We start from the raw sequence: 15,394 nt of genomic DNA, 5'->3' as shown, positions 1-15,394 counted from the left end.
TCATTTATAAAAATAAATATCCATAATTGTTTTTGGCATATTGTGTCTCCATTTACTATATTTACTAATATACCATAACTTCTGCCAGAGGGTAGGGCTTATTGCTCTCTAGCAATAGGTTATATTCAACTCCATCACCAGATTGGATGTATGTGTGTGTGTGGCAAACTACCCTTCACCATGGATTCAGGAAGCTCTGACATCTCACAGCAATATATTTCCTGAGCAGATGCCCTCTCCTGTAAGAGAAGTTAGCACCATCCCTTTCAGGTCATTGATTCCTCTACATATGATAATCACCCAGAAATACCAGTAATTGGAGTTAAAAACTCAGAGCTGATTCTTCCTAAGACCAGCAATATTCCATGCTAAAAGGAACACATACTTCTGAGGAGTTCAGTGAAGAAGCAAACAAATCCACTACCTTGTGTCCCTAGGTGAGATCCTTATCCAGCAAGTACATCACCAGTATCTCCTTCCTTACTTGGTCACAAAACCCACGACAAATGAGAAATTAAAACAAACAAACAATCTCCTGGGAGCCATTGACTGAAACATCCCAAAACATGACACAATGATTACACTGGAGATGGTGCTTTTTATGGTACCACTGAAATATTCCTGATTCTCACACACCTCTCCTCCTCTCCCTGGCCTCCCAGTCAGAAACATTTGCTTTGAGATTTGTGGACAGAAAGTGCTATGTAAATGCAAACCTTATTCCAGACCTGCTGAGTTTAGCTTATTAATGGCCATATTCAAGTTGGGATCCCTGATGCTATTAGTCAACTATCCTGCTGTTACCAGCTGGACCTCTGTCAACATCAACAAATAAAGTTCAACCAGCTTTTCTGCTGTGTATGTGCTTCTCTGATTCATTACGCCTTGCTATCCTTCATTCGGTTTCCTCCATTCACTCTGCTACCTAAGGGACAAATTCTCCTTATGTTGTGGGCACACAGTGGCCATCTGGTAGTGGAACTGGTAGAAGGAAGTGGTGAGCTCTGAGGTATCAAGGATAGAAGGACACAGGCAGGGCTGTCACTAGCTATTCTGCCCCCCCTCCCACAACCCTCCCATGGGGGGAGGGGACAGGGCTGGCTTGGGGGACAGGGGGACCCACTCACCAGCAGCGCGGCTGGGGCCGGGTCGCTGCACTTCCTGCCACTGGTGAGTGCAGGCCCAGCCCTGCTGCATTCATCAGGGGAGTGGGAGCGGGGCTGGGGCAGAGCAGGGGTGGGAAGAGGCAAGGAGGGGGCGGAGCAGGGCAGGGGCTTTGGGGGAAGGGGTGGAGTGGGGACGAGGCTGGGGCAGAGCAGGGGTGGGAGCCATGGGAAAGAGGTGGGGCTGGGAAGGGGTGGGAGCAGGAAGAGGCAGGGCAGAGCAGGGGCGGGAAGAGGAAGGGCGGAGTAGAGGCAGGGTTGGGGCAGAGCAGGGGCGGGAGCCATGAGGAAGACGTGGGGTAGGGGCTGGAGCAGCGTGCAGCTCTGCAGGGCACCAGGAAATATGTCACCCCAATTTTCCTGGTGCTCTATGCAGCTGCATACTTGGCGTGTGGGTAAGGACAGCCCTGGACATAGGTGCGGACAGTGACTCTGTGACTGTGAAAACACTCCTTCCTCTATGGAAGGCACACATCCTTCCTCTATGGAAGGCACACATCAACCAGGGGCTGTGGCTGTAGCTCTGGAGAGGTTCTATGGCCTGCAGGAGAGAATTCTATTAATTAAAGCCCATGCAACACCCTTATGCATAATGCTATATAACAGCATGCCTCACTATCTCCATCACTGCTTGTCATCCCTTCAGCGGTTCTGGAGAAATAACAAAACCTTAAATCAGACTTTTTCCCCCTGAAGATAATAAAAATACGTTAACATTGCCAGATGCTGTTGACTTCAGTAAGAGTAATCACAGCAAGCTGTTGGGGAGAGACAGACAATATTTTCATCAGCAGGAAGTGATTAAATGATTAAGAGAATAGCCTCAAACTGCTGAACAACCATGTTTAATAAATAACACAGACCTTGGGATATGGGAGTCTAATGGTCTTTGGATACTGCAGCGTGTCTTCTGCATAAAAGGAATACTCCATAACAGGAACTTCTGTATCATTAAACTCTGCATATGCTAGAAAACTGGCATTTGGAGACCACCACAGAGCAGAATGGGTGCCAAACATTTCCTCTGAAAGAGATACAAAGGCGTTCTTTTGAAGTAATAGCTGCTAAATTGGCATCTGCATCTGAATTATTGTTCTAATTTGCTTTGCCCAGATTTATGCTGAAGTTCAGCAACTGAAGTACAGACTATTTGCCTGGGTTCTCGAATTACCTAGTAAATGAATGCTTACAACAAATAGCCTTTTATAGTAATATTTCCTGAATCTGGCTGCAATAATAAAAAAAATCTGTACTTGGTGCTAGTCCTGTCATCTATCACACACTCCCCTTACAAAATAAAAGCATTTTAAAACAAGATAAAACCTTTATCACTTTATGGTGTATAAAATTCCCAAATGAGCTTTCAATCTTGTAACCAAGTTATCTGGAAATAAAGCAGATCTACTGCCAAATCCAAGAGCAGAAGGTAAAGCCAGACCGTTTAAAAATTTGGCATACATTTCTGTTTTAACCTATGCACACAGAAAACAAACAAGAATTCTGCAAAGATTTACGATCATGGAACCCCACTGACCTCACTGGTTTGACGTTAATGGTTGCACAGGGTAGAATTTGGCCCAGTATGTCCAAACAGCCAGTGAATGGAATGGCCATAACTAAAACCAAGCACATGTAGCCTCACTAACTGTTAAACTATTAATACAGTATTTCCCAAACTTTTGAAAGCTGAGCTCCACTTAAGAAAAATGAAACCAGCGGTGCCCCTTTGTAACCTCATGTAGTGTGAAAGGCCTAAACACCTTAATTTATAAATCTTCCATGATCTCCCAGCTTATCTGTCAAACCTACTCCACCTACATCTTGCAAAACACCAGAGTAAATTATCATAACAGACTTCCTCTCCTTTCCAACACTCTTTGATAATCAGCAAAATAGTTAACAATGTTGACATTTTAAGTATCCTTGGCATGCATACAAGTCAGTACTTACTGAAGTGAAGGGGAAGTTCACACTTCACAGCTATTATTTCAGGCTTTCTACAAATTCAGACAGTTGTCTCTGCATTGATTACATTCACGTTTTGAAAATTCTCTTCATAAGGATAATGGATAGGTTTTTTTTATAAATGAAAGCTGGGAACAATTCAGAGGTCTAGCTCTATCCCTACACCACCCATGGGACAGAGGTAGAGCAAGCCAAATATTTTGGTAATCACTGCATTTATTATATTACTATATTTTAACATGTAGGCTTTTCATGTACAATACCACCAAGCTTTTTTATAAAACTTTTCATCCATAGTTGTCAAAGTGCTTTGCTTCCATTTTGCAGATGGAGAAACTGAAGAACAGAGCAGGGAAGTGACTTGACCAAAGCCACCCAGCAGGCCAATGAAAGATCTGGGAATAGAACTCAAAGTCCTATTCCCAGTCCAGTGCTCTACCCACTATGCCAGTGTTTCCCAAACTTGGGAAATTGCTTGTTTAGGGAAAGCTCCAGGTCAATGGGAGCTGCTGGAAGAAGCATGGGCCAAGGGACGTGCTGGCTGCTGCTTCCAGCAGCTCCCATTGGCCTAGAGCAGTGAACTGTGGCCAGTGGGAGCCGCGATTGGCTGGATCTGTGGACTCGGCAGGTAAACAAACTGGCACGGCCTGCCAGGAGCTTTCCCTAAACAAGCGGTATCCCAAGTTTGGAAAACACTGCACTAGGCAACACTGCCTCCATGTTAGCCTGGTCCATAGGATAATGAACTGGCCTAGAAAGCACAAGACCAGGAGTCTATGCTGAGATGTACCCCTGACCTGCCATGTGACATTAATCAAGTCATTACACATCTTTGTGCCTCTGTTTCCCCATTTGCAAAACAAGTACCATGATACCCACTTTACTTTTTAAAGCATTTTGATTTCTGTGGCTGACATGTTCTATATAGTATAAGCTAGGTGGTGATACCATTTAAGATGCTTTTTTTCCTCCATGTATTTATTTTTACATATTTTAAACAGACTAACAAATAAGTTTCTACATTTTCTTGTAAGGTAAAATATGTAGGTAATTACCTTCGTACACCCAGTCAGCTATTCCATTAAAAATTTTATTTTCTTCTCCATTTGAGGTGATCTGCACACTCAACACACCTGGTGATTCTTTTATATAAATGTTATTATTCCAAACATATGCCTGTAAAAAACCTCAAAATCTTAGTTATTACAATAGTTACTGTTAGAATCCAATGCTAGAACAAGTCACAGAGTTCCTTCCTATTCCCTTCCCACTGTCTTATCTGTCGCTCTTTCAGATGGCAGAGATTGTCTTCGACAGTTACGTTTCACCAAATACAATGCAGGTACTTAAATAAAAACATTATTTATTACTATTAAATTAATTAGTAATAGAAAACATTGGAGTAGTGAGTGATCTGGCCTATGGTCATGAACAGAGACCTGGGGGAATAAATCATCAGATGTTGCTAATAATCAAGAGATAAGTGCATCTATAGCACTTTCTATCTGTTGATCTCAAAGCGCTTTACAAAGGAGATCAGTATCGTCCCCCATTTTACAGATGAGATAAAGTCAGTTGCTTAAGGTCACCCAACAACAAGCCAGGAGTAGAATGTAGATCTCCTGAGTTGTAGTACAGTATCTATTCACTCAGCTACACTGTCACCAGTCTGATAGTGGAAGCTGTAAGCTCTTTGATAAAACGTTGGCAAGGGTCTTAGTTATCTTGTAAGGATGCTGCACTCCTTTGACAACTTTTCACAGCAGGCAGGACCCTGTCGTTTTTCAGGAGCTCTGTATAAAGTAAGATGGGCCTAGAGATGCTGAATAGGGTTTTGCACAAGACACAGCCAACAAGAATGCACAATGGCTACTTAGCTGTTTAGCTTGTCATGGGAGCAAGTACCTCAGATACAGGTAGGGAATCCACAGACCAACACTCCATGTAAGGAATTCATTATAGACCACAGCTGCTACGACAGCTTAGAGGCTGCAGACAACACCTGCAGTCTTTGGACAATGGCTCTACATCCTGTTTTGATTTGGGGTCAGGGAGGATTCTGTCCCCTTGACACTTGTATAGCCCCCACCACAATTAAAGATCGTTTACTCAGGCTTTACTCAGAGGATGAGAATTTGACCCTGAGAAAGCACACAGTTTATTAGCAAGCAATAGCGCTGGAGTGGGGTATTACTTTCTGCTGTTTTGTAGCAAGGTCTCCTATGTGACTGTACAGATGGGCCCAAAGCCTCCACTATTTAGAGAACTATTGCCCAGAAAAATCACTAGGGCATTGCAATGCTTCCAACAGCAACAGTAACTTTAAAGGAACTATCTGAGCTTTTTCTGCAGGAATGGAAAAACATCATAATCACAAATCTGTACTAAATGTGGCCATCATCCCTCTACGATCACATCCATACTGTGGTTGTGATGCTAGCAGACTAGATGCCAACTCATGCCAAAGCCCCAGACCTCCTTGAATGCTTACAAAAGCAGAACTGGAAGCCAGGACAATTCACTTGTGTATTTATGTAGATCAAAGTGATTGTTAAATGTATTAGAACATATTTAGTGTTTAAACTTCACAAAAACTAATGGGATGCTACATACTTCATTTTCTCTTATCTGTATCTTCTTACAATGTAATAGCAAACATTTACAATGTGTATACCCCTGTAACTAAATAACCCAACAAATGAGAAAGAAGCCTTGTGGAATGCAAATGAAAAACGTTAACAGAAAAGTAAAAACTTCAAAGCAAGTGGTCTGTGTGTGTGATGATTGGAGATTAAAGACTAAATGAATTTCTCACTCTCCATCATCAAAGTAAAAACCCACATGGGTAGCGACCCTGTCACCTAGTTTTGTGTGAGAAGAAGCTATAAGTATGGACACAGGGAAAAATTCTTCACCTCTGAACTGTTTGGATTCTAACAGGGCAGAGTAACTGAATGAGAAGACAGAGACCCCCATAGTCAGCCAGAAACTATGGATAGCCCTTAGAGACTTTTGGGAAACTGGTAGGTTACTATCTCTCACCTACCATTTCAAATTATAGACTGCAACTCATCTGTATATATATTTTACCTGCTTATCCTCTCTATCACGCTGATTTCTTTTTTTCTAGCTAACGAACTTTTAGTTAGTGTACAATAGACTTGGCTACCAGTGTTGTCTTTGGCGTGAGAGCCAGGATGCAAATTGACCTGGGTGATTGACTAGCGTCTGAGGATTGGGTGTAACCTGAATGTGTTGTCATTTTTGGTGTAAGTGACAATCTATCACATAGTCCAGCTTGCCTGGGTAACAAAATAGACTGGCGTGTCTACGGGGACTGTCTGTGAATCCATTATCAGACTACTGTAATACTTTACAAGTTCACATTTGTTGCTGGCTTGGTGAAATCTAATTATAGAACATACCACAAGTTTGGAGTGTCCTCCCTGCTCTTGACAGTCTGCCCTGAGATAGGCACTCATGGTCATGAGCCATCCCAGAAAGTGTGACAGTGGAATTGGAAATACACTGCAGAAATTTCATTACACATATATTTACTAACCAGTTTGTGACCAACAGGTGACCAGGATATGTACTGGGTATCATTAGGCAGTAGATTCTCAGTTACTAAGGAACTAGGGAAAAACAAAACAAAAAGTATATAAGAAAGACAAATCAGTGGAATGTCATTTCATTGCAATGTGGCTTCATACTACATGATTTTTCTGTAATAGCTACTGACCTTGTATTTAAATCATAGATGTGGTATGAAGCCGTGTATGAATGCCTCCAGAGCTGCAAAAGAATCATTTTTATATTGAGAAACTAGATCACCATGACCGACTTTAGGAGTCCTGTGAATGTGTTGAGTTACTGGCAATAATATCTGACACCTCCTCAGACTCCCATTTGGGAGGAGTGAACACAACCAACATGCACTGGTGACTACCAATGGGCCAAACTGTCCTCACCCATGGAAAAGGCAGGAGAAGCTGCAGAAAGAAAACTCTGCAAGGTTCATCTTGAGCTTTCCTTAAGTCATCCTCTTTGGTGGAAGCTGCCCAGATACCAAAGTGATGACCATTGATTAAGATCAGAGATAGAGAGATCTAGGGAACTGGGGGACTACAGTTCAGGCGAGGCATGATCCCTTCCATCACTAGAGGTCTGTAGCAATACTGAAGCAAGTCTTCAATGCAGAGACTGGAGCAGCCCTGCAACTTCCCTGAGTCCCACTGTCAGACTAGTACCTCTGTTGTTTCTCTGGTACTCGTCCTTCAATGCCATGCTACTTCACTGAGCATTCAGCTGTTTCATGGTCCCTCTGCCCCCCAGGAATGACTCGTGTAGCAGCTCAATGAGGAAGAGGTAACAGTTCCAAGTTGTTATATTTCCCATTAGATTTTCACAGAAATCCATCCCATCCCTCACTTCTGCCTGTTGCAGTCTGCAGAGATCTAGCTTCATGTAGTTCCAGTGGGGATGTATGAGTAGGGTGAGGGAATGAGATGGTATATGGGGCTCAAGGGATCCTATTTGGGATCTCCATGTACCATCCTATTCCCTCACCCTATACAGGGATCTTGTCTGGCAGGATATCAAAGTAGGTGGCCAATAGATCTGATCCAGCATGACAGTTCTCATGCTCCAGCCATCATGCTATTTAAGAATGCATTTACTGTTATGTTATTTTTCCAGTAAAACAAAAGAAAACAGTAGATATTTACAAAACCAATATGCTACAATACACTCTATGATGTTTAATAATTGTTCTATAGCAGCAGACTATTAAATAATTTACTCCTTGTAAGTTCTCATTCAGTCAAAAGGTTTTTTCTAACTTTGCCTACTCACACGTCTTGGTACTTACTGGCCACATGGCTATTATATAATAGATGCACATGTCCTCATGATTTATTGATTTGTGTTAGGGTTTTTTTTTGTTGTTATAAAAGTTAATTTCTCTATTCCAGAAGCTCATCTTTTAATCCTTTAACAACCTGACCCCTGAGAGTTTTGCATCATGTCAACCCTTACAATGCTGGCATTTTCTAATTTCTTCAGGACGGATTTCACTGTATTGCTGTGATCCATTTGAAGTGATTAAATTCTACAGTGATAGTACCATAAAAATGATTAGATCAATGGATCAATCAGATTAACAGACTAAACTAACAGAGGTAAGTAGAGATGGGTCCTGAACAAAAACCCTGTATCCAAAGACCATTGAAATTTGGGGGGGAAGGGTGGTTTGAAAACTGCATCCTGTTTTTGTGCTTCAGACCTGACTCTAATATGAACTAAACATTCATTTCATTGCCACTCTAGGAAATGCCAGCATTGTAAGGGTTAATATGATGCATACCTTTCAATGGCCCTATTGTACAAGAATTTAAAGACTAGCTTCTGGTATACAGAAGTTAACTTTTATGACAACAGAAAACAAAACAGCACACACCAATAAATTATGAATATATGGTATATCTAATGTGATTACTAAGCAAGGAGGCATGTTATGACGGCTAACACTGCAGGAAAAAAAATAGTGAAAAGTTAAATTTTAATGCACAATCAAAAAGGAAGCATAGAAATACAGGATTCTGGTAAAAACAAAACAGCATTGAATAACTGGCTGGATTTTCATGTGTTTAAGAATACTAGAGAAGTAAAATCCCTAGCAAGATAGTTCATATGTCTGGTTAATGTATTTTTCCCCACATGAAAATTTATTAAGTATTAAGTCATAGTCATAAAAGTGTAAGAACAGATGACTGTTTGCAGAGATTTGCCGTTTGTACACTATAAAAGGCATTCATTGTTCAAAAATTCAGACCATGTGGAAAGAGCTCTGTGAGAAAATCATCTACTATTTGCATACTGTGTAAGTTATCACTCACTGAGTCCTTCAGAATACAGGCATGTCTTTAATTTTTTTTTTGTCAGCCGGCACACACATTATGGGACAGATTCTCTGCCCCAATATGTTTCCTTGGTGCTGCTCAGGTGAAACCTTTCCATAAGCTTCCTGCAGGGGAAGCCCAGAGTGTGGGGGAATCCTCAGAGTCAGAGAGATAGTGTAAGGACATGTTAGGTGATGTGGAAGGAATTGGCAGGGGGATTGACTGGAGAGAAATGCATTCCATCTATCACAAACAGATATATTCCTTCAGTGACCATAATCAGAGGGTATAAATCGGCTGTTCTAATTCATGCCAGGGTAGGGGCAAATAATGGCTCCCTCATCTTCTGTGTCAAGTTCTGCTGGCAAAGTTGAAAATCTATCCCTATACATTACGCACACACATTACACACACACCTTACATTAAAGAAATATCATTAATGTTGCAAAACTGAGCACTCAACATTTAGGAAATGTCAGAACTCTGGCTGCCTGTACAAGAGAAGGTTACTCACCTTGTGTAATAACTGAGGTTCTTCGAGATGTGTCCCCCTGTCAGTGCTCCACTCCAGGTGATGGTGCATCCCTGCCCCTTTGCTCGGAGAGTTTTGCAGCAGTGCCTGTATGGGTCATGCAGTGCCTGCCTCATGCACCACTGGCACTTCATCTAGCATGCACGTGACCCAGACTCCTCAATTCCTTCTCTACCGCAGAATCAGTTTTAAACTCGAAGCAGAGGGAAGGAGGGTGGAGCACCCACAAGGGGACACATCTCAAAGAACAAGGTGAATAACATTCTCTTCTTGTTTGAGAGATGTCCCCAGAGGTGCTCCACTCCAGGTGACTCTATAGAAGTGCCCTCCTAGCATGGTCCCAGGGTTGTGTGGATGGTCTCACATCTGGATAGATGGTGTGAATGCCCCTGAGGAATCGCTTGCTGATTGGGTGAGCAAATATTGTAGTGTCACCGATGTTTTGGTGAAAGGCAGTGATAGTCATGAGGTGTACCTTTATGGAGCTAATGGAGAGGCCAGATTGTTTTAATTCCAGGAGGTAGTTTAAGATCAATGGAAGAGTGCAGATGTTACAGTGGTTTGTCTGGCAGTGCATCAGGCTCTAAATCTCTTCCACTTTTGTAGGTAGGTGTTACATGTAGTATGTTTTCTACTGAGGAGTAGCACCTACTGGACCTGTTCAGAACAGCTTAGTTCACCATTGGAGAACTATAGAGGAGCCATGTTTTCAGGTGTGGCATCACTATGTTCGGATGTTTCATTTGACCCTCTCGTTGCGTTAACAGGTCCGCCTGGAGCAGGAGAGAGTGATTGGGGCACATGCTGACATCTGTGTTACGTACGGATGCAACACTTGTCTTGGCCACGTGTGGGCTATTAGGATGACTCTTGCTTTGTCGGTCCTTATTTTCTATATTACTCTGGGTAGAAGTAATGCATGAATGTATAGAAGAGATCTGTGTTCCATGTGGTCAGGAATGTGTCCCTCATTGATCGCCTTCCCAGAGCTGCTCTGGAGCAGAACCTCGGGCATTTAGCTGCAGGCATTCACAAATAGATCTATTTGCAGGTGGCCCCATTTTCAAAATACACATTCCAGTGTCACATCGTTTAATTCCCATTTGTGGTCATGGGGAAAATGTCTGCTGAGTTCATCTGCCATGGTGTTCTGGCATCCAGGTAGGTAGGAAGCTGATGTGGATATTGTTTTGGATTCACAAACTGCAGAGTCTCATTGCCTCGGTACATAATGAGTATGATCAGGCTCCCTCTTGGCTTGTTTATACAAAACATGCAAGTAATGTTGTTGATCATTACTCTTATGTTCTGGTTCCTTATGAATGGTAGGAAGTGGAGGCAGGCATTGCAGACAACATGAAGCTCTAGCAGGTTTATGTGTAGCCTTGTCTCGGCTGTGACCATAATCCCTGAATTGTGCAATGTTGCATATGTACTCCCCACCCTAAGAGGGAGGTATCCACTGTGATCATCTGTGATGGAGAATCTTGTGTAAATGGGATCCCCAAGCACAGGTTGTGTGGTTGATTCCACCAGGTCAGTGAGTCCTTGACCTTGGGGGACATTGTTAATTGTATGTTTAACCTTTGCTTGTTTGGTCTGCAGACAGTTACTAGTCATCCTTGCAGGCAACACATATGCAGGTGAGTGTGTCTCACCACAAACATGCATGTTGCCATTTGACTAAAAAGTTGTAGGCATATGTGGGCTGTGACCTGTGGGCTGTTCCGCACTGTGGATATGAGTGTCTTTATTGTGTTGAATCTGTCTCATAGAAGTGACACTTTCACTGCCACCAAGTCGAGATAAGCACCGATGAATTCTAACTGTTGAGCTGGTTCTATTGTCAGTTTATTTTTGTTTATTTGTAAACTGAGATGCTGGAAACAATCTATCAGTGTGCGGGTAGAGCAAATGGCGTCTGATCGAGTATGTGACTTCAAGAGAGAGTTGTCCAGGTAAGGGAATATTATTATATATTGTTTTCTTAGGTGCGCTGCTACTACCAAGAGGATCTTTGAGAAAACATGAGGCACTGTTGAGAGGCCGAAAGGTAAAACCTTGTATTGATAGTGGTCTGTGTCCAAAGTAAGTCTCAGAAAACGCCTGTGGGTGGGGTGTATCATAACATGAAAACAAACATTCTGCAGGTCTAGGGCTGAAAACCAGTCCCCATGCTCCAGCGCTGGTATTATTGTTGTTAAGGTGTCCATCATGAACTGTTGCTTTCTCATGAACTTGTTCAGTTGCCTGAGGTTGAGGATAGATCGCCATGCCCTATTTTTCTTTTGTGTTAAAAAGTAGTGGGAATAAAGCCCCATCCCCTATGTTGCACGGGAACAGTTTCCACTGCCCCTAATTGGAGAAGATGATCTAACTCTTGGCATAGCAAATGTTCATGAGAGTGGTTCCTGACAAGGGACAGAGAGTGGCAGTGGCTGAGGGGTATAGACAGGAAAGGAATCTGGTAGCCCATACGTATGTCTTTCAGAGCCCATTTGTCTGGGGTAATGGCAGCCCATTACAGGCAGAATGGGAGCAAACGGTCTCCAAATAGATGGATGGATGGTGTAAGTGCTGGAAAGTGCGAGAGGTTTTCAAGAGCCTCAACCAAGCCTTCAAATGTGTTGCTTAGAGGAAGGAGGATGAGACACCACTGCTTCTGGAGGTAAGAGTCATTGCGGTCTCTGTCTTTGTCATTGTTGATGTTGTTGTTCATACAGCCTCCGGTGTTGCTGTGTGTATGTTGAGTATCTATTCCTTGGATATGGTTGATACCATATTGTCTCCTTTTTGTGGCAGGTGTATGAATGACCAGGGACTGGGGAGTTGCCTGCGAGTCCTTCATAGTGTGCAGTACCTCACTGGTTTTGGCTGCAAACAATTTTTTTCCGTCAAGGGGGAGATCTTTGACTGTATTCCGTATTTCCTGTGGGAATGCTGAGGAGTTAAAACCACAAGGCTCATCACATGAGCACAGCTACAGTGGTGGACCTGGCAGCCATGTCAGCAACAACATCCAGTGAGGCCTGTAGAGCCATGTGTGCAATCATTTGTCTTTTGGAGACCAGTAATTTAAATTGTTGTCTCTTTTCCTCCATAATCTCATTAATAAAGTTCATAAACTTTCCATAGTTTCTGTGATCATATTTGGCAAGTAGTGCCACACAATTTGCCACTTTGAATTGAAGCATGGAGGAAGAATGTACTTTGCCGCCAAATAGGTCCAACCTCTTATTTTCTTTATCAAAGGGCATGGACCAAAAGTGCTGTTGTTTGCCCCTCTGGCTGGCTGCTTCCACTACCAGCAAGTTGGGTCCAGGTGTGTAAATAAAAATTCAGAGGAACATAGTATTTTCTGTCCACCCTTTTGCAGGTTGGAGATATGGTGGCTGGAGTTTTCCATACCATCTTGGCAGGCTCCATGATAGCCCCATTGATTGGCAATGCTATCTTTGAGAAGGAAGGTGTCTGCAAGATATCCGTTAGCTCATGCTGAGTTTCTGGCACTTCCTCCAGAGCAGTTTTGAGCTCATTGGCCACTCTCTTTTGAATAAATCTTGGAAGTGGATAAAGTCATATGCGGTGATTGCGGGGGTCGAGGCATAATAGCCTTGTCCGGTGAGGAGGATGAATTGTTGCTGGTTGGAGAGATGTCAGGACCTGTGTCCTCTTCCTACTCTGCCACAGATTCATCCCTTGTCTTTGAGGGCAGAGGTGGGGAATCTGATATCTTCCCTATGCAGGCTGGGGCACCTGTTCTAGCGCACTCTGTAAGACCCCAACGATTCCAGTATGGCCAGTGACCAGGGAAGGGCACGGGTAGTCCCATCCATGGGTGAACATACCATGGTGGCATGTCGTGTGCATATGTGGACTGTGATCATAGTGATCCAGTAGCCGTAGGTGTCCTGATTGGGGAGGAATGGTGAGAGGAGAATATCCCTTCAACCTCCTCATTGTCAACACTCAAGAACTGTGATGCTATCGGAGATAACTGTTGCAGTGGTACCGCTGACCCCTGTGAGACATCAGTGTCTAAGAGAGGGGACTCCAGGGTCAAGGAGACAAACAGATCCTTCTGGGGAAAAAAGTGGTATGGTGCCAAGAGCCTCGGAGACGAAGAGTGAGGTGCCAATTGCATCAGGAGTGGGGTTGCTGAGCCAGCGCCAGTGCAGTTTGCGTTGGTGCCATTGCACTAGCAGCATTAGCCTGCGGCATGGGATAGGAGTGGTTGTTGGTGTCATCCCCTTTAGCGCTGTTGACGGTGTTGTAGTGGAGACGAGCAGCTTACAGCCCTTAGAGTCCGCAATGGAGCATTGGGTTCTAGCAGCAGTCACCACATGGACAGTGCGGGAGGTGCCTAGAGTGTGATAAGTGCTGAACCATAGTACAGCCAGCATCGATCACAGCAATTTGGTCGGTGACCATTTTGTGTTGGTCTGCTCTCTATGAGGGAAAGAGGACGGCCGTTTTTTTGAGGATTTTTTGGTCTTTGTGGACCTTGGCAGTGAAGAGACTAGTAACCTATGCCAGGAAGAGATACGTTCTTGGGTTGGAGGCTGGTCTTAATGACTTAAATTCTCCATTAAGATGAGTTTCAGTCTCAGATCTCTATCCCTGCATGTCCTGGCTTTCTGTTTGTTATGTGTCCATCTGACACAGGTATCACCTATTTGCACATTGTGCATCTTTTAAATCCTGGTGAACCAGGCATTTTTCTAACCTAATACTAACTATACTAAGGGATGGGGAAATAATTTTTTCCAGGAGGGGACGTAACTCTAATAACTGAAACTTAACGTATCTAAACTATCCTAACTCAGTAATTTATCTAAACTTATCTAGTAGAAACAAAGGTTTTCAACAGGACTGTTGAGCTCCATCTCAGGCCAGGGATGGTTGAGAAAGAACTGAAGTGTCCATGTTCCACACACACTCAATGAAGTGCCAACGGCGCGCAAGGCAGGTACCGCATGTACATGACCCCTTTAGGCACTGCTGGAAAACTCTCTGAGCATAGGCACAGGGATGCACCTTTATCTGGAGCGGAGCACCCACATGAACCTCTCTCGAAGAAAGAACTTTAACTTAGCCCCCTTGTGTGTGCATTACAATACAGTCTTTAATTGCATGTCCACACACTATTTTTTCCACATTCTGTGCACAGTAAGGACAGCACTCACTTAATGAGCAGCTATTCAATATTTTGTTTTCTCTTCATTGTTCAATGTGTGACTACATGCCTTATTTATGGCACTGTCTTCAAACCCTGTTCTGAAGACAGAAGTATTAATTTCTTCATGTTATCTTCTATGGTGCTCACCACTATAGTTTCTGAGTGCTTCACAACAGGGCGGTCGATTAACCGCAGTTAGCTCACATGATTAACTCAAAAAAATTAATTACGCTGTTAAACAATAGAATGCCAATTGAAATGCATTAAATATTTTGGATGTTTTTCCATATTTTCAAATATATTGTAGTCTGTGTTGTAACTGAAATTAAAGTGTATATTATTTTTAATACAAATATTTGCACTATAAAAATGGTAACAGAAATAGTATTTTTCAACTGACCTCAGACAAGTACTGTAGTGCAATCTCTATCATCAAAATGCAACTTACAAATGTAGATTTTTTTTTGTTGCATAACTGCCCTCAAAAACAAAACAATGTAAAACTTCACAGCCTACATGTCCACTCAGTCCTACTTCTTGTTCAGGAAAATGCTAAGACAAAGAAGTTTGTTTACATTTATAGGAGATAATGCTGCCCGCTTCTTATTTACAATGTCATCAGAAAGCAAGAACAGGCATTTACATGGCACTTTTG

At 42.8% G+C, this 15,394-nt stretch overlaps 1 protein-coding gene across 1 annotated transcript in view; it reads right to left on the bottom strand.

The window, feature by feature from the left end:
• DPP4 (dipeptidyl peptidase 4) overlaps positions 1-15,394 on the bottom strand; it is a 72,433-nt gene that overhangs the window by 43,193 nt on the left and 13,846 nt on the right. Inside the window, exons 6-9 of the mRNA XM_030580804.1 lie at positions 6,871-6,923; positions 6,691-6,763; positions 4,184-4,304; positions 2,027-2,187 (exon numbers count right to left, since the gene is read on the bottom strand). Of these exons, the coding sequence (XP_030436664.1) occupies positions 2,027-2,187; positions 4,184-4,304; positions 6,691-6,763; positions 6,871-6,923 (408 nt within the window). The remainder of the gene's footprint in view (positions 1-2,026; positions 2,188-4,183; positions 4,305-6,690; positions 6,764-6,870; positions 6,924-15,394) is intronic.

The sequence above is a fragment of the Gopherus evgoodei genome, chromosome 11, assembly GCF_007399415.2.
Source record: "Gopherus evgoodei ecotype Sinaloan lineage chromosome 11, rGopEvg1_v1.p, whole genome shotgun sequence".
Lineage (NCBI taxonomy): Eukaryota > Metazoa > Chordata > Testudines > Testudinidae > Gopherus > Gopherus evgoodei.
This window is presented reverse-complemented; position numbering and strand designations above follow the sequence as displayed.